The sequence below is a fragment of the Electrona antarctica genome (assembly GCF_951216825.1).
Source record: "Electrona antarctica genome assembly, chromosome: 4".
NCBI lineage: Eukaryota > Metazoa > Chordata > Actinopteri > Myctophiformes > Myctophidae > Electrona > Electrona antarctica.
Window position 1 is genome coordinate 22,100,616 of NC_136809.1, and position 24,344 is coordinate 22,124,959.

The window sequence follows — 24,344 nt, forward strand, 5'->3', positions numbered from 1 at the left end:
TTAAGTACCCATCGCATTTGATGGAGATTTGTCAATTATTGTTATATTTCCTAGTTTTTGCCTAGCTATTACAAAGTTGTGAAAATTATGGCAATGGCAAAATATGTGTTTATGATAGATTAATTGCTTGATTTCATCAGAATAATAGCCATTTCCAGTTTTAGTGATTAATTATGCTAATTCCTCAATTTCTTCTTTAAGTATAATTCCTATCCCACGATTTTGTAACCCATTTTTCACCCGTGTCAATTATCTAATGTGATTCTGGGCTCTACACACCCTCCGCCAACCTGGGGAGAGCAACGGACTTGAACTCATGCTTCCTTCATGCCTGAGTGTCCAAGTCACTCCTTTACACCTGACAGGGGGGGGAGTTTCCCTGGTTGGACGTAACGCGTGGAAGGAACACGTTATTCCAACCAGTTCCTTTCCCCTCCACCAGGCACCCCGTCTGGCCAGGGGGAGGCAATTTAGAGACCAGGATTACTGCATGTTTTTTGTGAGGGTACCTACCCTAGGGGACACAGGGAGAACATGCAAACCCCACACAGAAAGGCCCTTTCACCAACATAATTACTCAATTTCTGACGAAACAGAATTTCTGACACTCGGCATACGGCAGAAATGGATTCAGCACATAAGAATCATATAGAAACAACACATTATTTCCTCAAGAATGCCTACAGGCCCATTTTCTAAAGGGTTTTGTTCCATTTGGGAACCTGACTAGAGAGTGATACAATCAAGTCTTGATGCTTCTCTTCTCTCAGAGATGCAATTCTTTCTTGCTTCTGTTGTAGGCGCTTCAAAGTCTTTTGCTGCTTCGCATCAGAGTAGTTATCACGGTTTGAGTCTGCAAGACGTATGTACTTTCTAAGCCACTTGTCAGTTTTCTTTAACTTCCGCCTCTCTGCTCGTCCTTGCCGTATTATCCTTTTCTCTTCTTGGACTCTTTTCCTTGTTTCTTTTTTCTTAGCAATTTTGATGGATTCGCGCTGTGCCTGGGAAATAGATTTGTCGAGGCCCTTTGGCTGTGCGACGAATGAACCCGTACAGTGATTTGGCCTCTGATTCAACCTGGGAAAGGTGTTATTTTTGTCCTGGACTAGACCGGCCGTTCGGGAGTTGTCCAAGATTTCCGTAGTACCCGTAGACTCCTCAGTATCAATGACGTGGAGGAAACGGCTTGAACTCTGTCCAGTTTGGCCCTCAATCAGTGACAGATCTGTGTTGAAGTGAGAAAGTCCAAGTGTAGTGTCGCAACCAGCAGGTGGATGAGGGTAATCCTGGCCAAACAAGGCTCCAGTGTCAGGAGAGGGACATAAAGGAGTCGTTGAATAATTACAAAAAACAGGGGGATAGGAGGAAGAATTATACGTTGGAATTGCAGATGCAGCATCAGTATTGTATGTTGGAATTGCAGAAGCACCATCATGAGAAATGTATGTTGGAATTGCAGAGGCACCATTAGAATTATACGTTGGAATTGCAGATGCAGCATCAGAATGATACGTTGGAATTGCAGATCCAGCATCAGAATGGTACGTTGGAATTGCAGATCCAACATCAGAATGATACATTGGAATTGCAGATCCAGCATTAGAATAGTACGTTGGAATTGCAGATGCAACATCAGAAATGTATGTTGGAATTGCAGATGCAACACCAGAAATGTATGTTGGAATTGTAGATGCAGCATCAGTATTGTATGTTGGAATTGCAGATGCAACACCAGAAATGTATGTTGGAATTGCAGATGCAGCATCAGTATTGTATGTTGTATCAGGAAAGGAAACATGATATTCTGGGTCCTCTGGAGAGGGATGGGGATCAGAAGAGCCACCCCTAGAACAAATGATATAATGTTCTCTATAACCACCTCTTGCTCTCTCTCTCTCTTGCTCTCTGCTTTTTTTATCGAGAGTGTTGGTATTCAGAAGTTTGTGTTTGTTCTCTGCTATCCCTGTAGGTTTCACTGTAGGAATGATAGTGAGAGCGGGACTAGAACTTTGGCTGTCAGACACTGAGGTTGATGAAGGGGAATGACTGTGATCAGTTTGTATGTGCTGCTCAATTCTCTTGCGTTTGGTTTTATTCTTTCTGCCATAGAGCCTCTCCTGTGTACGTTCTGCTAGTTTGCACAAGTCATCTGCATCCAGGCTCAAACCAATTGTCTTCAGAATGTTTTGCAGCTGTCCATGATGCTGCTCCAGTTTGAGTTTCTTTGCCACCACTGGGAGAGACCTGGATCCTAGACTAGGGTCAAATTGTCTACTGTCTCTATCATCAGTCTGGGCAGATTTCTCCTCAGGCTGGATTTTTCTTTTACATCCCCCATGGGAAATATCTTGATCGAGTAGCTCAGTCTTCCTCTCTTCACTGCAAGACCGACGGTCCCTCTGCCCAGCTCCACATTGTAATCCTTGGCTGTCACTCTTGCACACACCTGACTTTTCCTTCACAACAGGGGTTTGACTATGCAGAAGCTCCTGACCAGTAGGATGCTCATTGTCATCATTGACTAATTTAGTCAGCATCTCAATGTCCACCCCTTCGTTAAGTACACTGAGGAAGCGCTGGAATTCGTTAACAACCAAGTTATTTTCCACAATTGTAGTACTAGGGCTCTGGCCGAGAGAGTGTGGTTTAACAACAGGGTCAGGAACCTACCGAAGGGCACAAGAAAGACAATATCATTATCTGTTCACTTTCATGCATCATGTAATTCAAAACTACACAAAACAATGAACCATACATACAAGTGGGATTTGTTTGTGTGAGTTGTTAAACATTAACAATGTCTAATGACCAGGGGTTACCAACATGTCTGTCTGTGGCAGTGACTTGGTCTTGTCCATGGCAAATTTTAGGTTGTCTGTGGCAAATTTTAGATTTTCTGTTTTACACACCATTATAATGTTCTCATTTTGACACCCACTTACTGAATGTCAAGTCTCCAGGGTTTCTTCAAAATATGTATGACACTTATTTATTATGACACTATGGCACATTAGCAGTCCACTAATACTAGTTGTTCTCAAAGACCCCATAAGGGTCCATTTGGCCAGCTTTAAACCAGTGTGCGGATAAAAGTATCATTATATCAAAAATGTTGATTTGAATTTTAAAGATAGAGTGCCGTGATTTTTTTGTTGTTGAGTGCAATGATGTCTTCCTTTTGTATTTAGGGATTCTTCCTGGAGGCTGAATCCTTGACAGTCAAACGTGCCAATAAAAATCACACCCGTGTGAACTGAGTGGTGCGAGGTCTTATATAGCCTGATCAGCTGTGGTCTGACGTAATGTCCATAGCAACCATAGCAACCATGCTCATTTGTTTGGTACGAACACGGGTACACGGGTACAAAGCCAGTTGTTGGAGTGGTTTACACCACTCAAAAAAACAGTGACATAGTTACATCACAATATCATCCCTCCCTCTTTATCATATAACTGTAGGCTGTAGGCATGGTTTCAGTTCAGGTGGATCACTACCTGATCCATCACCACCTACCAGGCAAACCAGGCATACTTAATGAACTGGTGGGCATGTCCACATCAAAATGACATTTTAACAAATCTGTACACTTTTTTGAAAAAATACTTCCTCTTTATACAATAATAAATTAATAATGATCCTTTTTAGGGTGGAAAGAAATCACGGCACTCCATCGTTAAAGAAATGCATCAAAATGTGTATTCTGTATCACATTAACATTTAACACATTTTCATAAAGTTGTAGGAGTGTTAAACAAAACTACAAACCTCCACATGTGAATCCAATACACCAGAATTACAGTGCCTGTTCATCAAGGCTCTCACTCTGAGTTTTAGAGGATGGTCATCTTTGTTCAAGGTCGACGTATTTGTCTTCTCCACAGGATTAGGTGATGAAAGGTGGTCAGATGGAGTGGAGAAAGCCTGCACAGTTTAAAGAAAATTGTTCAGTACATATAAATTAGAAAACGGAAAACGCATGTTGCTACCTGGGGTAGTTCGTTCGAACATATGGTGTGTACTAGTGTAGGACATGTATTAATCCAAGAAATAGCCACACATTCCTAAGTCCTCATAGTTGCTGACATTTAATAATCATCACCCATCAAAGTTTCAGCTATGAAGCCTTAAATGTCAGTAATTATGAGGTCTGTGCAGCATGTTTTGATTACTTTATGCATTTTCTATAGCCAGAAACTCATTAGGTGTATCCTTTCTGCCATTCGAATGTGCCATCCGACTTTGTGAGCAGTTCAAGTGGCCAAGTCATAGACTGTGACGTACTATGCGGATTATGCAGAAGTGCCGTTTACGCCTGTACTTTGTGGCCGCGACACGTCACTGACTCTACCTCTGCGTTTTCAACCCAGCTTTGTGGGTCTTCAACTACTCCATTTATCCATAATAATGCATAAATATACAGACAGCAGACACGTGATATTCACGCAGAAACAACACGAAACAACACAACCTGCCCAGCACGGGCAGTGTCAGTGGCCAAAGATAGATCGCTGTCTGCCTTCGTTCAAAATGTACGGTTTGTGTGCGTCTGTCTCACTCAGATCGCACTGCCACATAGACGTGTGGCGTGCTGACCATGCACTCTAGTCTCTACATGTGTGCGAGCTTCTAGTATATTATAACCGGGCCCGGGCCACAAGCAGGGTTCTTTAAGAAAGCAAATGTCAATATATAAATATCTATGAACTAGACTCTAGACACAGCGGTCCCCAAACCTTTTTGGCCATGCACCCCCCAACACTCAGTTTCATTGTATATGGCCAGAAATTATCTTTTTTTTTGAGTGGTGCAAACCACTCCAACAACTGGCTTTGTTCCCGTGTACACATTTATTGTTATAGTTACTGTACATTAGAACCAGGAAAGCATCTGTGTCATAAGTACTCTCCGCATGAATTAGTAGTATGTGACGTCACATACTAACCATAGCAACCATGCTCGTTTTTTTGGTTGCTAACCATAGCAACCATGCTCATTTTTTTGGTACGAACAAACACGGGTACAAAGCCAGTTGTGGTTTGCACCACTCAGTGTGATTTGTTATATGATTATGGCAAATAATCACAGAATGTCACTGCACTGAGAGACATGCAGCTGCTGTGCATTTGTGCACCACAAACACCATAAAACCGCCATTACCCTTTTCATGTCACGCACCCCCTAGAGGGCGTTCCCGCACCACAAGAGGTGCACGCACCACAGTTTGGGAACCCATGCTCAGTCTAGACGTTCACAGCTTCAAGCGCCTTCACGCTCACATCTAGCACCACCATAGCGTATTAAAAGGAGTGCCACGCATCAAAAATAAATAAAAATACTGTAACCCTATATATAGATAAGAATTGGCTCTAGTCCCAGGTTTCCAGAAGGTGGCATACCAATTTCCTGTTTCAGTTCAGTGTCTCATAGCTTCTTTTGATTGGAAACCCGAGACTACAATTATTCACAAAGCCTGTTCTGTCTCCATAGATATAACAAATAAATCAAGCTACCACATACCTTTGCAAGAAACCCATCAGGCCACCTTCGCTGCAAAATAACATTCACCTTCTCTTTCAGTGGTCCATTGTTGTAGGCTGAAGACCATTTACTGCAGGAGAAACCTACATCCTTTTCTCCTGTACTTATAAAGGGTATATAGTTTTCTCCTGTACTTATAAAGGGTATATAGGGAGTATTTTTCACAGAACTGTCCACTATGCTATGCAAGAGATCCTCTTCCCGATCTTCTTTAAACATCTGACCTGGTGTCTTTGCTTTTAAAGATGGTCCAGTTGTTTTCATAGCATCCGTAGTTTTCTTGTGGAGTAATTTCTTCTCAATCAGTTGAAGTTCTCTCCTCTTCCTTGCCAACTCTTCATCTATCTTACTCAGTTCCTCTGGTTCGCTTTCTGGGTCTGACACACATTCTGGGGTGGTGAAGTTATTGAAATTCAGTCTGTATGACCTATGTCTATCATGGGACGAAGGATTATGATACTCCAAATCTGCATTAGTACCCTTCATGGTATGTGACCTTTTGTTGTTCACTGAATAACCACAATATAGGACATTTTCTGTATTTTCCCTGGAATCAGACCTCTGTCTTGGATCAAGGCTTTCCCATTGTCTCTGGTGAGTGTATTGCCAGTCTGTAGGATCCATTGTTACACAGTTCCACTTCATATGTTGGTGGGATCACTGCATAGTAAAAGAAGGGAAGAACATGAGCTTCAGCAAATTTCCAATGGAAAAACAACACCTGCCTATAGCAGCTGTTCTATTGTACAGCTGGTGTAAACAGTAACACATGTCTAGGTCCATAACCACTGATTTTAGGTAACATTACTAAAGCATGCAACAGTATCAAGTTAATAATAATAATTACACTAATAATTATTTGGTCCCTATTCGAGGAGTATAACAAATATCCTACACCTTGTTCCTGTGTCAGGAACACAGGAACAAGGGAGAGAAACTGATAATTTCGTAAAGCATGAATGCTTTAATACAGTCTGGGAACCCATCGGCCAAAAATGGAGTAAACAGTCTGTCTCGAGAGGAGACAGTAGACAGACATACATTCATGTTAGACCGTTGCTCCCTGTCTCAAACTCGTTTTCTCTTAGCCTTAGCTTTGCTTATGCTTACTACAAACTTACATCAGGGCCTTCTCCCTCCCTCCCTTAAATACAGTAGTAATAGTGTAATACACACATGTGTGACGCACGTGATATCCCAAACTGACAACAAGCTGGCATTTAGACTAAAGACATTGATGTATTTGTAGTTCTTGTTATGTCTATCTGGTCGCCACAATGTCTCACTGACAAGCAAAAGATCTTGCTATAGGGGTTAAAGGGAAAATGAGAATACACACATAGGTTAGCTAGATTAGAAGACAGTGACAGAGACTGCATGGTTACCTAGTTATTACAATGACTTAAATGAAATTAGAGGAATATATTTTTTTCGTTAAAACAAAACGTTTTTTGGTTAAAAGGTTGGGAGCTCTATTGTGATAGTAATCATTAGAGTGGTTGTCTCCCCGACCCCAACCCTTAATAAACAAAAATACATTTTCGGGTGGGTTGCCCATTTCATCCAATCAGGAGATAGAACCCATTTATCAGGTTTAATTTCATAATCGTACAGTTCCAATATGCTGACACATATATTTTCATCATGACACCCCCTATGCCCACGTAATCGTATCGTTCCCTAACTTCACTACCCCCTACCAACTCGTTAATGGGATGTCGACCGACCCCTCTGAAAATGTAGAAAGACCCGGCCGGCTGTTACTGACACTCATTCAGTGATTACCATGATTATCAGAACATAGCTCTGTCTGGTCCATGATAGCACTAATGCCCGAATGAAGGCATTAGAGCTATGGGCCAGAGCTATCAGAACATAGACCTAGAGAGAGAGACCCAAAACTGTAACGACCTTTTTTTGATTGATTGAAATATGTATTAACAGTTTGCAGAATTACAGTACATGTCAAGCACAAACTCAATACAAAGACTGTTAACTGTGAGTGGACGACCCAATTAAGCATTACACTTGTTTACAAGAGGGTCCACCTTGTTCAATTCATCAAAACATTTAGAGACGTACAAATAGACAAATAGACCGACATGGTTTACCTATTTTTAACTGTCGAGTCCAGACGAGCCCCTCTTCAGTCAACGAAACATATGATTTATCCACTTCACATCACTGCCACTGGTGAAACACTAGTAAAACAATAACATTAACTGTTACAATGCTTGCACATTAACAAAAAAAAAGGAAGGACAATGTACATGGAAGTTTAACGTGACGTGAGTAAGAGGCTAGCTAATGTAAATGTTAGCAAAGTTAGCCAACACATCGTCCCATCTATTCTTATTCTGCGGCGTTCAAAAAGAATGATGACGCAAAGGCGCAAACAGGCCTAGGTTGCCACCACATGGGCGGAGTAGCCTATGTGTCTTATTTGTTTTGAAAAACAAATCTTTCTCTCGCACGCACGCACACAAACGCGCTCATATAAAAGTGCTCAAAATATAATTACAGTAGAATAACCAAATGTACCGTAAAAGCATATTATTGTATTGTAGCATTAGCAATGCAGCATTATGTTCATAGAATCATAACTTTCATGTTACAATAACTAAAGGTGGGCCTGATTAATATGCTGCTGGATACATCACTGTATCCAATACAATGTTATGTTAATACGTTTTTTATGAATACAGCGTAATTGTACCAGATCATTATGGTAGAGTATGTTAATACAATATATTATACAATTGGGGTGGTTGTATTTAGTCTCCCTGCTCTTTAATTGAGACATTTTAAACTGTGTCAAAGGTCATGTCTCTATATAGACACAGGATCTGACACAAATTTTGACCTGATGGTCAAGGTTCAATAATCCCCAAAAGCAAGGAGGCTACAATATTAATATTATAATGTTAAGTTACCATTTGAACCCATGTGTGTGTGAGTGAGCAGGATATACATGATTACATATCCTGCTCACTCACACACACAAATGCATATCATTGCTGTCAGGTTTAAACCTTTTGTCCAAAACAGTTTATTTTTCATTACTATTTCAAAAATATTTGAAATGCATTATTATGCAATATTTTCACAACAAAGGGTGTTAATTTACGAAAAACCAAAATATTGAAATATGGAGATGCAAGGTTTTTGCCAGACAGCAAAACATATACTACTAAACATTTAATTTGAATTGCCCTGACAGAGTAAAGGGACTCAATTAAGCCATGTAAAGTATTTTTTGCTTTTATTACGAAACTGCCCTTTACAATTTTTCTCAACCACTGGTATTGTATCATTTTAAAGGGCCCAGTGATGATCACTGATTAGACTGTAATAGTTGGCTGGTGGCTCAGACCATATTATATGAATATATAGTGAGCATGAGGACCCGTGTTCGAATCTGACCAGTCTTATCTTGCATGTCTCTTCTTACTCTTGGTTGGTTTCCTACACTGACTGACCACTCTAAAATAAAGCATAAAATGCAAAAAACAAATCTTAAAAAGAAAAGGGTAGTACGTCCCATGGTGCAAAAAGAGGATTTAAACCATATTCCCAAACAAAAGTCCACTCCCCACTTACAACAGGGTGATCCTATTAATAGGGTCAAACCATGCCAATTCAAATCATAAATTAATTTGCAACCAGTTTGTTACACATGTCAGACGATACTTTGTTCCATTAAAAATGTGGGTTTTCATACCAAAATACAGTATCAGATAGTAACGGTAATGATGACACAGAAAATGAATCTCAGGTACTTTGATACGATTCAGGCACATATCTTTCAGTGGCGTTATCACCGTTATGGCAAGCTGCCCCTCTTAATATGGTTGCGGCATTGATGCCCCAGTGGCTTCTACACCTTTGTCTAGGTGTTCAAGCACTTGCACTTACCAACCACATGATCAAGGTCTGTCAATGGAATCAGGACTAAACATAGGCCTACGTACAATATCTCTAATACAGTCAAATTCAATACTGTTGCCACATACCGTTGTGGGCAACAGTTCGATGTGCACACTGCACAGTACATGCTGCTGCCGAGTATTATTTTTTTCTCTTTTTAGCACCAGCTAGAACACTAGCCCCCATCTCCCTCCCCTCATACTGTATCTCCAGAGATACAATATCAGGGTAGGGAGAGGTATGGGGCTACGAGAAGACAAGACTAGTCTAGGCCAGTCAGTCAGTTAAAACTGTTTAGGACATCTCGTGGCACTAGGCCTGTCACAATTACTTGCAATTATTTTTCTATACTAGTAACAATTGTCACCATTACTATGTACAAATTAATTAGAAAATTAAGCTCAACTGCACCATGATGCATAGCTTTCCACCAATTTGATTATGGGTACAAGTCCGTCATTTCTTTGTATATTTAAGTTATGTCACATTTGTTTACAATGACGAAAAGGCAAACAGAAATGTATGTTTTATTTATATTCCACTGTTCAAAGCCAAATAAACAATTTCTAATCGCAAATATTTACATGACAATTAATCGGCAACAATATATCATGACAGCCCTCTGTGGTGCAGGGGGAAAAGTACCTGAACACCATTGGAGTTGTTTTCCTCCACCGTGCCTCCAGCTTGGCCAGGTGCTCCAAACACACACATTTGACCATGTTTGTGGGTGGGAATTCAGCACGGCGCAGAACTAGGAGTGCTACTGTTCCTCCACAGGGATGTTAATTAATCAAAAATCGACAAAACAGTTAATGAACTGAAAATTCAGCAATTTTCTGTGAATGTAATGCTGTCTGCACGCGGTAGAGGATCGCACGCGGGTTAAAAGTCTCCACCACCTTGGTAGCCACAGAAACGTCTCTGCTTTTGCATGTGATGCGACAGTGTGACCATGCACTTTTCATTTAATTTTATGCCTCAAAAGATGCCATTGCCTGGCCCTGTAACTCAAATGGTCAAATAAAAAAATGATTAATGAATATAACATGCCTTTTGTATTCTTTCTGTATATCAGCAAAATGTTGATTTTGATGTTAGACAGGGGAGGTAAATGAAGATTCTTAGATTTAAAAAAAAAAACACGGCTTATCAACTAACCGGTTAATCGATTGATAAGGATATCAATTAATTAATCGATAATTTGCACCCCTAGTAGTGGAGGAAACGTGGTTGCCTAAGTACACCTTCAATTAGTAGTGGGTGCAATGAAATGGCGTAATTGGCAATGAGAAAATGAAAAACAAAATAAAAACATTGATCAAAAGCACTTTGGTCACATGGGGTGTAAAGAAGCAGACATACCCACATCAGAACGCCACCTTCGCTGCTCACAATACTTGGTCATCTCAGTGCTGAAGGGATATTTCAATACTGCCTGTGTGGAACTCGGTCAAACCAGTGCACTAGGTTATTAGCTAAGTGTGTATAGTCTAGTCAGATTCTATTTCCTTCGTTTACCGTAAACTGCTCCAGCACAGGTGATTCCCCTCAAAGCCTTTACATCTTGTGATAAAAATGAGGTCATATGAATCCATGATTTGGTCCTGCCTCAAAAGGCCCTTCCAAACATCCTGGAAGTCAGTCCATTTGTTCCTGTTCAGGTAGCAACCTTGACTCAATTCTCTTCTGACATTGTTGTTGTTGCTTAATTTTTAGTTGATGCCTGGTGGGAACATTTTAAAAGTTTAACAGTACTTGCAATACATTTCCATGATGCTTTTCTGTATCAGTAGCCTCTAGTCTGTTTTTGTCTCTACATTTTGCAAAAAGCGAGGCCTTGACATTGCCTGTGTTTTTTTCGGTCGAGGCTGAACTGGGTTTTGATTTTGAGTTGGACAACTCAAATGAATGAGCTGACGAGTTATAGTAGGTTGGTATGGTGTGTTCACTTGGCTAGATGGTGCTTGGTAGGTGTTTAAAGTCGATACACTTGGACAAGGGGGGTATCCAGGAGGAGGGACAGGAGGCATCATTCCAAATCTGATTCCCCAGGTAGGAGGCATGGCAGGGGTGGCTGTTGAATATGTATATGGAAAGAACGGAGGTGGAGGGTAAGCTGGCGTAGGAGGTGGTTTAGACATATCGTTGTAAGCTGGCATCACAAGCGTAGGAGGTGGCTTAGACATATCGAAAACTGGCATCAAAGGCGGTTTGGATACAGAGTAGAAAGGCTTTGCCTCTTTTGGAATCTCCTTTTTCTGAGGACCATAACTAGATCTGCTTGATGACAAGGATCTGCTATGATGACGAGAAGACACTCTTCTGTCCTTTTCCCTCCTCAGGTCACTATCGCTTTTCTCAAAGTCATCCTTCTTTCCATACAACCGCTCCTGAATTCGACTTGACATTTGGCCCAGCTCTTCAAACCCTAGATCCATACCAATGACCTGCAATAGATCCTGCATTTGCCTGCTCTTCTGCTCATCTACAGGTCTAACAAGAATCTTTTCCACCAATTGGGGAGACATAGCTCTAGAGCGAACAAGATTGCCTTCTACACTACTCTTGTTCAGAGAGATCTCATCAGACTGAGAGCCTTTTTGAAAACTTCTGTAGGATGAGTTTTGACGGGGCAGTTGACTGCCCCCGTTCCCCTTTTGGGGAACTTCACTCAGGGATCCCCGACTCTCACTCCAGGCAAGCTTATCTGGCTGTCGCTCCTGTCGACTAGTTGTCCTGTCAGACCACAAAGGCTTCTCAGCATTCAGGCGAGGAGTCTGAGGACATGTCGGGCCATCAGCTGCAACAGTAGACTGACTAACAATCTTGATGAGCTTGTCAACATTCACCCCTTTGTTAAGCAAACCAAGGAAACGTTCAAAACCCTTTTCAGCTGCATTGTGCTCCTGTGCTGGCCTTTCACCAAGACCAGGACCTTCGCCGGTGACATCAAGCTCATCCTCAAAAGCCTGAAATGAAAAATAATAAACAGAACGAAGCAATCAATCACACATTAAAGGACAATACTAGTCTATACTAGTCTAATTTTGACATATCGCCATGAGCAGAGATTGCCCCATCTTAACAAATGTGTATGCACATAATTGTATGCACTGCAATGTATCTACTATATAAAGTTCAAAATGTGGTGGGCAGGCGGCCAGTGTCTGTCTGTGGAGGGTGCGCAGATATACCCATTTATGGACTGGACATTTGCACATTAATTACTCCGGCAACGGCATGCAGATATGCCGAAATATGAACATGTGCAAATCGGCTTTGCTAATGATTATGCCGAAATATGGACTGTGAAAGAGAGGGGCATGATCATCATACCATTTAAAAAATAAACAGTATCATCATCTGTTAAAAAAAAGGAACTTGTTTTGAAGGCAAGAGAACAGAATTAAGCAACCATTATCTGCACAGACGTGGATGTGAGTAGATGGAGATAAATATCATTCCTAAAAGGATCTCGTAGAATAAGCCTACCTGTTCATAAGATGTATTCCTTTCATATCTCAATCTATTTCGATGATGATCTTCATAGTCTGAGGAAGGACTGTAATCTCTCTCTCGGGGTATGGCATCAACCTGATAAAAAGAAATTGAAGAATGTTGCAATGTTGAATAAACAAAAAAGGAAATGAAAAGTTTAAACTTTTAAATCACAGTTGAGTTCATCCAACCTAAGCACAATACAAATGCAGTTGGAAAAGTGATCATTTGCAATAATTAAACAAACCAGTTTGAATCAATCGTCACAATAACCTTGAAAATAATTGGTAAAATTATGCCACTGCAAAGATGTGGATAGATAAGCATCAATGAGCATCTTGTCAAAGAAGAGCTTACCTGTTCATAAGATGTATTCCTTTCATGTCTCAAACTATTTTTACGATGATCCCCATAGTCTGAGGAAGGACTGTAGTCTCTCTCCCGGGGTATGGCATCGACCTGATTCAAAATGGAAGAATAGTGATAAAATAGACAAATTAGGAAATGTTTTAACTTTAAAATCAAACTTCTGAGTTAATCCCACAATACAAATGGATCTGGAAATTAAATAAACAAAGGTGAAGACATAAACCACTTGTCACAATACCGTTGAAAAGAACTGGGTAGATTGTGTCTCTTCATCATTGCTGCAGTCTTGAAAATGTCTCTCTTTGTAGTGTGCAGGTGATTTTCTGTATGTGGAATCATCAGATGGTTGGTTGTATGTGAAATCTTCAGGTTGGTTCTTGTGTGATGAATCCCTAGATGTTTTCTTGTAGGATAAATTATCCCTAGGTGGTTGTCTACATGGGAAATCATTTTCCCTGTACATATGATTAGATGATTGCCTGTATTCAGAATCATCTGGTGATTGCCCATATTTGAAATCGTCAACATCCTCTGTAAACCTCCGTCGTTTCTTTTCAGAAAGGCATCGCTCTGTCTCAGAAGACAAAAATTTGATGGCCGATTTCTTGCGGGCAATCTCTTCCTCGATCATTTGAAGCTGTCTCTGTTTTCGCACAAATTCCTCGTCCATCTCCTTGAATCTTGGATATTCCCTGTCCATGTATTTTACAGGGGAAATGCTACCAAGACTGTCACTGTGCCTCTTCAATGGGCTTCTTCTAGTCTGGTCGCTGTTCGACGATTTTTCAATGAACACCTGTCTCCTAGGGGTGTCACTGTGCTCCCCATCTCCTCCGGACCTCTCCATACTACTCGGTTCCTCTCCACCATACCAGTTGAAGTTATCCCTTTGTGTATCATGGTTATGTTCTTGTCTTTCTTCCCATCCGTCATCATAATAATCCTCATGTCTTGTGTCTCCATCTTCCTCATGTCTTGTGTCTCCATCTTCATACTGGGGATTTCGGTAATACGTTGATTCCCTTGAGTTCATTCTCTCAAGATGACTCTGGTGGGCCTGGCTGGGTGTTTTTCAAAGGTGTACTGCAACAAAAATAAAAACAAAAACAATTACAGTACTACACTTGGCCAATCTCACAAAAAAGGTCAAAACAATCCAGTTGAATCACAGACAGCGAACAAAATTCAATTACTCCTCGATGCATTGCACCCCATGTCCAATTCATACCACATTTACTACGCAAAATAATGTCTTTGGGTCCATGCCAACTTTGCAAAGCTATTTACTATGTCAAAAATGTTCACCAAAACACACGTTTAAACTAATGACTGCCATTTTAGCATTTGGCCATTTAAAATGTATATAATGCAAAGAACACGATCATATTTCATTGTTTGAGGACAGGTCTGTTTGGGGGTAAGTGCTATGTTCCCTCAGCACGCTCCTATCAGTTTTACACCAATATTACTAACATACATAAGGCCCATAACAGAGCAAGTACATATGCAGCTAGTGTAAGAAATATTTTTGGTTAAAACAAAAGTTAGATGTTGAAGCTCTACATTCTCATTGCAATACAATTAATGCCCACTCTTTTAATCAAGTGACCAACCCACCAGCTTCAAATCATAGTGTTCTACTAGTTCCAGTTTGCTCATTTCTTTGTCATCCAATTCAACTTGTTTATCCTGTAGGAGTTCTCTCTCCTGATAGGATCACATTCATATCATGACCTGCTGCAAATGCATTTTTATTAGGAGTCTAGGAGATGGAGGGAGGGTGTCCATATTTAACACTACAAGCGAGGTGTTGTCTTGGTGACAAAAATAATAACTTGTCTCCATTGATTGGAATAATACTCGTTTTTCAACGAGAGGATCACTCACTGGCTCGGCCCGAGCGAAAAGCCCAAGTTAACCTTAGCAAGTCAACTCATTTATCTTAGTTAGTGGTGGTCGCTACTGTTGCTTAGCTAATGAATGGTGGTATGTATTACCACTAGCTCTCTTGAAATACATGTTAAAACTATGATTTTAAAATGATTTGCGTTTGTGCAGATTCAGGCTACACAACGTTAACGTTAACCTAGCATAGCATTTAGCCCCGATACGTTCCCTCAGTCGCTACGCTCATTCGGAGCTACAGAATGAGCGTAGGGACTGAGGGAACGTATCCGGGCTAGCATAGCATCAACGTGCACTTAGCTGTTGTAGAATGAAGTTACCTTCTCTGCTGCTTCCGATCGTCATAGCAATTTACAAATGCATGCGTTTACTACAAGAAAACAATGATGGAATTCTTGTTTTGTGAAATGACTTTTTTGGATACAAATAAACCGCCTTTAAAAATGTTATGTGGCGCTCGCGCGGGACCGGGTATGTGACAGTGAGCTAGTTGCTTTGCTATCCCAAAAAATTCTGTCGTCTACTGAAAGTCTAACCTCGCGTCACCAGGCTTTCTGAAAGTCTGGTGACCATAGACTCGAGACTAGCTATGCTCATGCTGGTGAGTGGTGACGCGAGGTTTAATCGACTCGACGTCGACGTCTACTACTGTGTAAAGGCCGTCAGCTTACTGACTGTTCGGACTTCGGACGGAGTGTGACATGAGTTGCACTACCTCCACCCACTGGACGGAGGCTTAAACGCCAAGCATGTGAAGTAGTCACACTCACTATTCATCGAAATGTCTTTATATTTCTAATTAATAAACGACAGATCTCCTCACTGGTCAACAAGATACAAGAACACCCTGAAGAACCTTACAGGAGCCCTCGTACAAGGTTCTTTGACTATGCATGCACCTCTTGGTACCACGGCACTACGGCAGTGACGGCACCTCAAAGGCCCTTAAAACAAGGCTCCAGACTTCTCAAAACAAACTGGTCAGGCTACTACTTGGCCTCACTCCCCGAACCCACCTCACCCCTGCCCACTTTGATATAGGCTGGAATGGTTTAGGGTCAACGACAGAGTACAGCATCTTTCTTGCAATTGGTCTGGTCCACAAGATTCGATACACCACCAAGATACCCTAACCCAGGGGTGCCCACACTTTTTGACTTGAGAGCTACTTTCAAAATGACCAGCTCGGCAAGATCTACCCACCAAATCAATTATTATACCATTGCTGAAAATAGTTTAAATATGTACCTGAGGGGGCTTCGTGTTACATTCTGTACAGTACAGTATAAGACAAATGCACTTGGAATGGGAAATGGAGGGGGAGAAATGTTTTTTTTTTTTTTTTTATCGTTTTTTTTTTAAATGAAATACTCTTTAGGGGCATGTCATGTGATCTACCTGCACAGCCTTTGTGATCTACTGGTAGATCGCGATCTACCTTTTGGGCACCCCTGCCCTAACCCATGTGTCTAAATACTTCCTTAATGTCAACAAAGTCCACACCCATAACACCAGAGGAGGTCAACAAACCATTAACCCAGATTCAGCACAAACAAGGGACTAAATTATTTTTGCTCTTATGCCACCAAAATGTGGAACGCCCTACCAACAGTCATTATGACATGCGAATCCCTTGACTCCTTCAAATGCACATTGCACTCTCAAAGGGCACCTACGGACAGCTGCAATTCGAAGCTGGCCCCCATAAAATCTGATTCCCCCAACCATCCCTTTTTACCTCCTCTATGATGATTTCCTGTTTCTGAATATATATAGAAGTATATATTTGTTGTGCTTGAAATGTACTGTAATTCTCCAATCTGTTAATCACACACACACACGTCTGGGCTCTATGCTATTAGTGACATTATACTTGCTCCTGGGCTCTATGCTATTAGTGACTTTTCGCTCTACGTTAAATATCTTCGGTTTTGCCCCACAAAATTGATGCTGGGATTTAAGTGTTTAAGCAGCAAGATAGTTTTACGCATACATTACATAATAGTAATATACTTAGTTGACACAAACAGTTTGACAGTATTTTCTATTTGAGTTTTAAGTTTTTGGGGGAATATCCAGCACCACAGTATTCATCACCTCAAATGCTTTCATTGTTATGCAATTTAACTAAAATGATCAATAATTCCTATCCGTTGTAGGCCTATACATAATGTTAAAAAAGCACAACACACAACTGAGTACAATCTTTATTAAATCTCTCCCCTAGGGGTGTCCATCGAATGAGCCCATTCACTGGCAACATAAATAGCAGGTTAAACAAATAACATACTGTACTTACAATATTTGTGCAATGTCATATTCATCTCTACATAGACGCCTGTGTAATCTACAGCATTACATTCACTCACTAATGAGGTGCAGTCATTGCTCCCCGGAGAGATACTGACGATAATATGCTCCAATCACGTGGAGCGTTAGACCAGTGGTTCTCCCCTCAGGGCTCCTTGAGGGGGTTCCAAAAGTACTCTTACAGGTCTGTAACAGTTATAGGGGTCTTTGAAATGAAAAACAATTAAAGAGAGAGAGAGAAACAATGGTTGAGACATTTAGTCTGTGTTAATGATGGAATGATGACGTCAGGGTTGTGTGTTTTGTGAGAGGGAGACAAGCTGATCAAACAGGAACAAGGAGCGTTAACAGTCCCAGGGCCGTCTGAGAGCACTAGGGATCTCCACTTGGGGGCACTGTAACAAAAGACAATTTAATACAGCAGATGTTGAAAAATGACCAAACAGTCTGGCATAACATTTGGGCAATATGTTACCACTACTTTGAACCTGGTGTTAATATTTTGGGCATATCAGTATAACTATAAGCAAACGTTTTCAACATATTTCAAATATTTTAAACAAATGAACGAACAAGAAGGTATCAACATACAGACTGGCAGAAATTGGCAGAAATGTGCACGCTCACATGCACTCCCACTCGCACCTACCAGCTACAACAGCACGCACGCACGCACGCACGCACGCATCCATGTGATACTCACATAAAGGTACACAAAAGAGAATGTCTGCTTACCTTCTCACTGGTAAAACTTTATCTCTGTGTCCACACAGTCGAAGAACAAGTCGCCCAGTTCATCCCCTGATATCTCTCCGTTCAGCATGGCTGAAATTTCACTCAGACACTGGACCTCCAGCTCTCTTAGGATTTCATAGACAGCTAAACCCTCTTCCTGAAGGACACAGGAAGTGGCCGGGTCAGAGAGATAGAAAGCAGAGAAACAAAGGTCATGCCACACATTAAAATAGTGTTCATTTAACTCAGAAGAGCGTTCGAATTGTGCAACCAAATGAACCCTTAAAGGACATCACCCATTATCAACGTTTATTCATATAATTGGTCCTCCTCATTCATTTATAATATGGTACCATTTTTGCCAACTCAGTCGGTCTCATAGGAGGGCTGTGGATGGTTCAGAAACCCGCCTACCAGTGACGATCGATGGGGAATCCAAGTTAATAGAAACTGCAGGTTTTCTATACCTGGACAGTTAGCATGCTATAATAGAAGTCATTGTTCTCATTCTAAAAAAATGCAGTGAAGCTAAAACTGGAGTAATATGTTCTCTCATCTTAGTTTTAGTTAAAACTCTGGCTGTCGCATTTTGGACAAGTTGTAATCTGTCAGTTGTTTTTTAAGATTCATAGATCGAGTAGAAAATAACCATTTTATCATGAGTATTCCTGAGGATCAATTATACAAAGATAGGTTGAAAATGGGTGATGATGTCGTCCTTTAACTTCCAATTGTACACTCTTCAGAGTTAATCAGACTTACTGTACAAGTCTTTCAACAGTACTCACTGGGTTGGTCTTCATAGTGTTATGAGCGACCTGATGGGCCTTGTAAAGGTCATGTCGGCGCTCCACCTTTTTCTGGAAGCGAGGCTGCATCCTGACTGGGTCGTCAGGTCCATAATGTGGGGAGACAACCCTCGAAACTGGGGTGATACAGTCAGTGAAGACAAAAGGCTTGAATATAGACCTACAGAAACACAAGGGGACAACAAGGTAACCACGACATACAGGCACGAACACAGACATAAAAAAATAAAAAAACGTTGTTGTTGGGCAGAAACCATGGCATGTATCTCCATATGCCACCATTTTGTTTTTTGAGGGACGCTAGCCCCTCCTATATCCAGCTTTTTGTGTCTGTCCACAAACTTTGTTCTACACAAACCTATTGACAATAAATTAATGGAGAATCTTACATCATAGTGTGAGAAAATAGTGCGCGCCTCACTTCACACGGGTGTGATTTTTCATAAATGAATGCCCTATTTTATACTTTGTTGTATGACAGTGTCACGCAAGAAATTTGCCAACACACAAGCTCATCACAAAGAAAGATTTTTAAAACACACTTTTACTGACACCCCCAAAATATGGATGTCAGGTTGAAAGTGGTTAAATACTAATATTAATACAAGCTTGTGACTTCAGATTTGAGGTCTATAAGATATGAGGTCTATATTTAATGAAAAGTAACATTTTTGGACACATTGACACGTTGTGAGCTTGTAGATTGGCTATTTTAACTATTCAAAAATGTTTTTCAAAATAATAAAAAAAAAAAAATCTAAAAGTCCTTGTAGTCCAAATAGGACAGGCTTAGATACATCAGACTAAGAAAGTTGAAGTGTGTATTTAGGACTGGGCCAGTGACAAACCTGGAAGGGTTTGGGGTCCCAGTGAGGAAGTGAATGCAGGGCAAGCTTGGGTCCCTTGGCAGGATGGACACCATGCTGCCAGTGGTGCAGAAACCTTCTGAATCCATGCAAATGCCACTGGGCTTGTCCCTTAGAATAGACATCATTACTTCTGCTGTCACTGAGCCTGTAGATAAAACAAGGTAAGGCCTAACTTATACTTTGTCGTATGGCTGTGTTATTCACAGAAAGAAATAATTCAGTAATTGGGCATAAGCATTCTCTGTTGCAAACATCCTGATCCTGTGAGGTGTTGCTGTCCTGTGTGTCCCTCACCATCATGTTTTTGGAGAAGCTCTGTGCCTCCACTGTATCGCTGCTTGGCCAGTTCCATTCTTGCGGGGGGATTCTCTGGGCTGAATACCTGAGAAAAGTTGAATTGTCCCACTCCGTCCCACCAGCCATGGGCCTGGGCCACAGACCGCAGCTCTGGGTGCTCTACTGTGATCTCAGTGCCGATGGTCAGTTGGTTGGAGATGTTTTTCACACCCTCTGAGAGAAACAAGTAGTTAAATTCTGTGTAGAAATCCCAATGAACATGAAGTCAACTTTTCTATACAAAACTCAAAGTCACAGTTCTGTACATATCATCTACAGACATACTTACTGTATGGAGTAACTAATCTATCCAAAGCCATGTGTCATTGGGCAAATCAATAAACTCCTGCACTTATTTGAATGAATGAAACCTTATTTTAACCAATCTGTATGGTAGAGTATTTTAATACAATATATAACGGGGACTAGTGGAGATCATAGACACCTACAAGTACCTATCGCTATGTGTACACATGAACAACAACCTAAAAGGGACAGACAACACAGTGGCCCTCTCTACAGGAAGAAACAGAGCAAGCTGTTCTTCCTAAGGAGACTCAGGTCCTTCTACATACAGCAATAGGATGCTGCAGAGGTTCTACCAGCATTTAGTGGCCAGTGTGCTCTTCTTTACATAATTTGCAGGTGGGTAACATCAACACAATGGACATTAACAGATTGAACAAGCTGGTGAAGAGGGCCAGCTCCATCGTTGGTGCTAAAATGTATGGTGTGGAGGTGGTGGTGGAGGCGAGGAATAGAGTTCTCACCTGGCCTGCGGCCATAACTGGGCCCTAACTGGGCTGGCCCGGCCCGACAAACATTTGCATTTTCCATTATCTACTGTGGATAGACTGTTCATATTTTCCATACTGTCAATAGATTGTTTGTGGCCGCAGGTCGCATTTACTATGAAATCGTGCATTTCCCGTCAGTTGTCAGAACATCAAAGTTGTGGATTGCAGCTTTAACACAAAATTCACCTGTGACTTTCTGTGCCACCCAGAGCCTGCCAGCAGTTTCCAGAACCCAGGCCTCATTGCGGTCCACCAGGAGATATGTGTTGTGGTAGCTGAATGGTTCAGGATCCTCTCTACAAGGTCCTCCTTGGCCATACTGCTCCAGGAGGTCAGTGATCACTGTCACCGCCTCCCATGCACTGTCTCCACGTTCCAGTCCCAAGCTGCCAATTATGAGAAATGCTGGTTTATATTGAACAGGAACAGGACAAGCTGGTGCCAAAACACTGTCATGTTTAGCACTGCACTTTTCCTCTGGATGTTTTATGGGGGAAGGATTGTGACTTCTACATATTAAAGAAGCTACATTTTCCCATCAAGGGGTTCCTAATAAAATGTCATGGGCTGATCTCTAGGACAGTGATTTATAGCTTGGACATCATCCAGGGATAACATTTTGTCTGACTCATTTCTTTGACTGAGAATAATTTATATGATTAACTAAACAGAATTACAGAACCCTCTGCGGAAAGGCCAAGAGTAAAACATCAGTATATATTTTTGGAAACAAATTAACAATAGACTAATTGTTTAGGCTTCACAGTAGGATTCAGGATTCAGTCAAGTACTGTCCTTAGTTACAAATTGAAGTACTTTTCCAATTTTCAATACTTTTACTTGTACTCCACTCATCTCAGAGACAAATATTGTACTTTTACTCCACTACAATAATATGAAAACTTCACTGTAAACTTCAGCCCCATTTAAACTTTGGCTGTTTTCAAAAGAGTTTTTATAAATCATATAACTTGTGAAACGGGACATTCTCAATAATAAGTACGGTACTTTTACTTTCGGTACATATATATATATATATATATATATATATATATATAGGCTATCATTATTGGATTTTACATACATATGTTCAACACACATACATAATATAAACATAAAAACAAACAAGAAAACAGCTCTGAGGAATTGCGTCCTAGCTCCACTGATAGTCTCTCAATAGAGGTTTTTTAAGTATTATATTTTGATAATTGATTTGCTTTAGTACAATAATTTCGAATACCAGATTTTTAATAACAGAGTATATTTCTAAATTGCAGTATTGATACTTGTACTTAAGTAAAAAATAAATAAAAATAATTAGTACTTTTTCCTCCATTGTTCAATACTTACCGGACTAGGTCCATGCCCAAAAGAGCCTCCCCAGGCGTGACAGGCTCACGGGTCCACACAGCCTCATTCCCAATGCAGACCCCATGGTCATTGGCACCCATCTCAGCACCCCATAACCAGGAAGGTCTACTGAGGACCACAGCATGGGTGTGCTCTACCTGAGGGATCTGAATGTATGTGCACTACACAGAGAGAGTGAGAGAGAAAAAGAGAAAGATTTGTAGCAGTAAAAATGAATGATTTTCAAGTGCTATACGGTATTTTATACCTAAATGTGGATATAATACCTAGTAGACTGTAATGTGTATTGGTTGACGACCAGCTTCAGCTTGTACAAAATAGGCTTTTCAATGTCTCATATTTGATTGCTTAAGTTAATTGACAACAATCAGAGGTCCCACAATGTCAGTGTAGCCAAATAAGCTTTCTAACATACTCAATCCATGCCATCAGTATACCACTGAACAAATTATTAGCATGAATGAGTTGTGATATAGCTATACAATTTTCACATTTACCATATAGATACCAGTCCAGATACAATTAGATATAACATCCATGAATAGTAAAATAGATTAGCATAGATTAGCAACTGTGTTGCAAAGATTGACAGCTATGAGCTAATAGACAGCTTAGCCTGCCTACAGTACCTCCACCACGGAGCTTGTCGAGTGAGAGGCAGCGGGGAGGTACACCACCTCCTGAACCTCATCCCTGGGACGATCAGAGTTTTTCCCAAAAATGACATGATCATCACGAGAGCCAGGTGGCAAGGACACAAAACAGTCACATGACAGGGGGGGCTCTGCCATCCTAGAGAACTGAACAAAATATAATTCCAGAGTAGAAAATGTATCTATTACATTTTTTTATTAAAATAATCTTAACAGGCATGCATTATAATGATACATGTGATGTGACTTTGTTTGCTCTTTGATTATATATCGGCCAAATCACGCACGTTTTATAATGATGACACAAATAAATAAATTGACACAATGGCGACATTTATTTTTCTGTAATTTGTTAAGTGTGGGCTTGCATCTAAAATCACGTATGACACCCAGCATACATAGCCTACAGCCAGGTTTGGTTAGACAAATCAGAATGACTCATCTCCATTCATTCATGCTTCAAATCTTCACCGTTTTGGGAAAAGTCAGATTGAACCGGTGCACTGACAGTCAGTCACTGCCCAACCCTTTCACACAGGGATTAGGAGGCAGTCTTGTGCAGAGCACTTTATTGACTGTAATCTTCACAAATCCGACTCGACAGGTCCTTGTCATATCATTCTTGCCGTCGATATTGTTTTCTGTTCATTGCGGAAGGAATAATGCAGTCAAATGTGAAATAATTGCTGGCATTGATTGATTCTACTACGACGAGGTGTTTCAATCAATGTTTATTATGAATTCAGGCCTACAGTCGGAAGGGACTCGGGAGCGATGTCTGATCGTTTCCTTTTTGGAGAACGAAAGAAAGCACGCGTGCCATTTATTGTCAATGCATGGGGCGTTTGGCTCTATACAAGTGTGAGCGATAGGGCTACTGTGACAACTACAACTAAATTATAATCCTCAAACCTGGCGGAGAAAATGTTACCTTTTCAATCGCAACACACGGACCGGACAGCTAGCTGGGAGAAGGCAGGTTGTAGCGCTAGTACTGTATCACGTGACCCACTGTGATCCATCCACTCTGGTCTGTACTTAAAGGTCTCGTCTCGTCTGCCCATTGCAAATCACTGTCTGGAAATAGAACACATGGTTTAACAACCCATGCAGTCTCAGAGAGCACAGACCATGTGTAAAAATGTAGCCTACTGTACAGTAAATACACAGAACACAGGTTGTTTTAACCCAGTCCCAGAGTAGAACCTGATAAAGATGTATGT

General features: G+C 40.9%; 1 protein-coding gene and 2 long non-coding RNA genes across 3 annotated transcripts; all 3 read right to left on the bottom strand.

Moving 5' to 3' along the window:
- Nucleotides 1–470: 470 nt before the first annotated feature.
- Nucleotides 471–7,768, bottom strand: LOC306921731. The gene is made up of 4 exons (XR_013789820.1): nucleotides 7,651–7,768; nucleotides 5,519–6,199; nucleotides 3,767–3,922; nucleotides 471–2,666 (listed from the first exon to the last, which is right to left on the bottom strand). It is a non-coding gene; the product is annotated as an uncharacterized lncRNA (long non-coding RNA).
- Nucleotides 7,769–9,977: 2,209 nt separating this feature from the next.
- LOC306921725 lies at nucleotides 9,978–15,909 on the bottom strand. The gene is made up of 5 exons (XR_013789814.1): nucleotides 15,562–15,909; nucleotides 13,575–14,419; nucleotides 13,325–13,426; nucleotides 12,962–13,063; nucleotides 9,978–12,438 (listed from the first exon to the last, which is right to left on the bottom strand). It is a non-coding gene; the product is annotated as an uncharacterized lncRNA (long non-coding RNA).
- A 1,525-nt stretch (nucleotides 15,910–17,434) lies between these two features.
- On the bottom strand, nucleotides 17,435–24,170 carry scrn2 (secernin 2). The gene is made up of 9 exons (XM_079498975.1): nucleotides 24,053–24,170; nucleotides 23,098–23,268; nucleotides 22,448–22,629; nucleotides 21,284–21,483; nucleotides 20,259–20,474; nucleotides 19,944–20,109; nucleotides 19,075–19,255; nucleotides 18,287–18,443; nucleotides 17,435–17,946 (listed from the first exon to the last, which is right to left on the bottom strand). Exons 2-8 carry the CDS (start codon nucleotides 23,257–23,259, stop codon nucleotides 18,291–18,293), a joined length of 1,260 nt encoding a protein of 419 aa, XP_079355101.1. The 5' UTR covers nucleotides 23,260–23,268; nucleotides 24,053–24,170; the 3' UTR covers nucleotides 17,435–17,946; nucleotides 18,287–18,290.
- Between the last annotated feature and the right edge of the window lie 174 nt (nucleotides 24,171–24,344).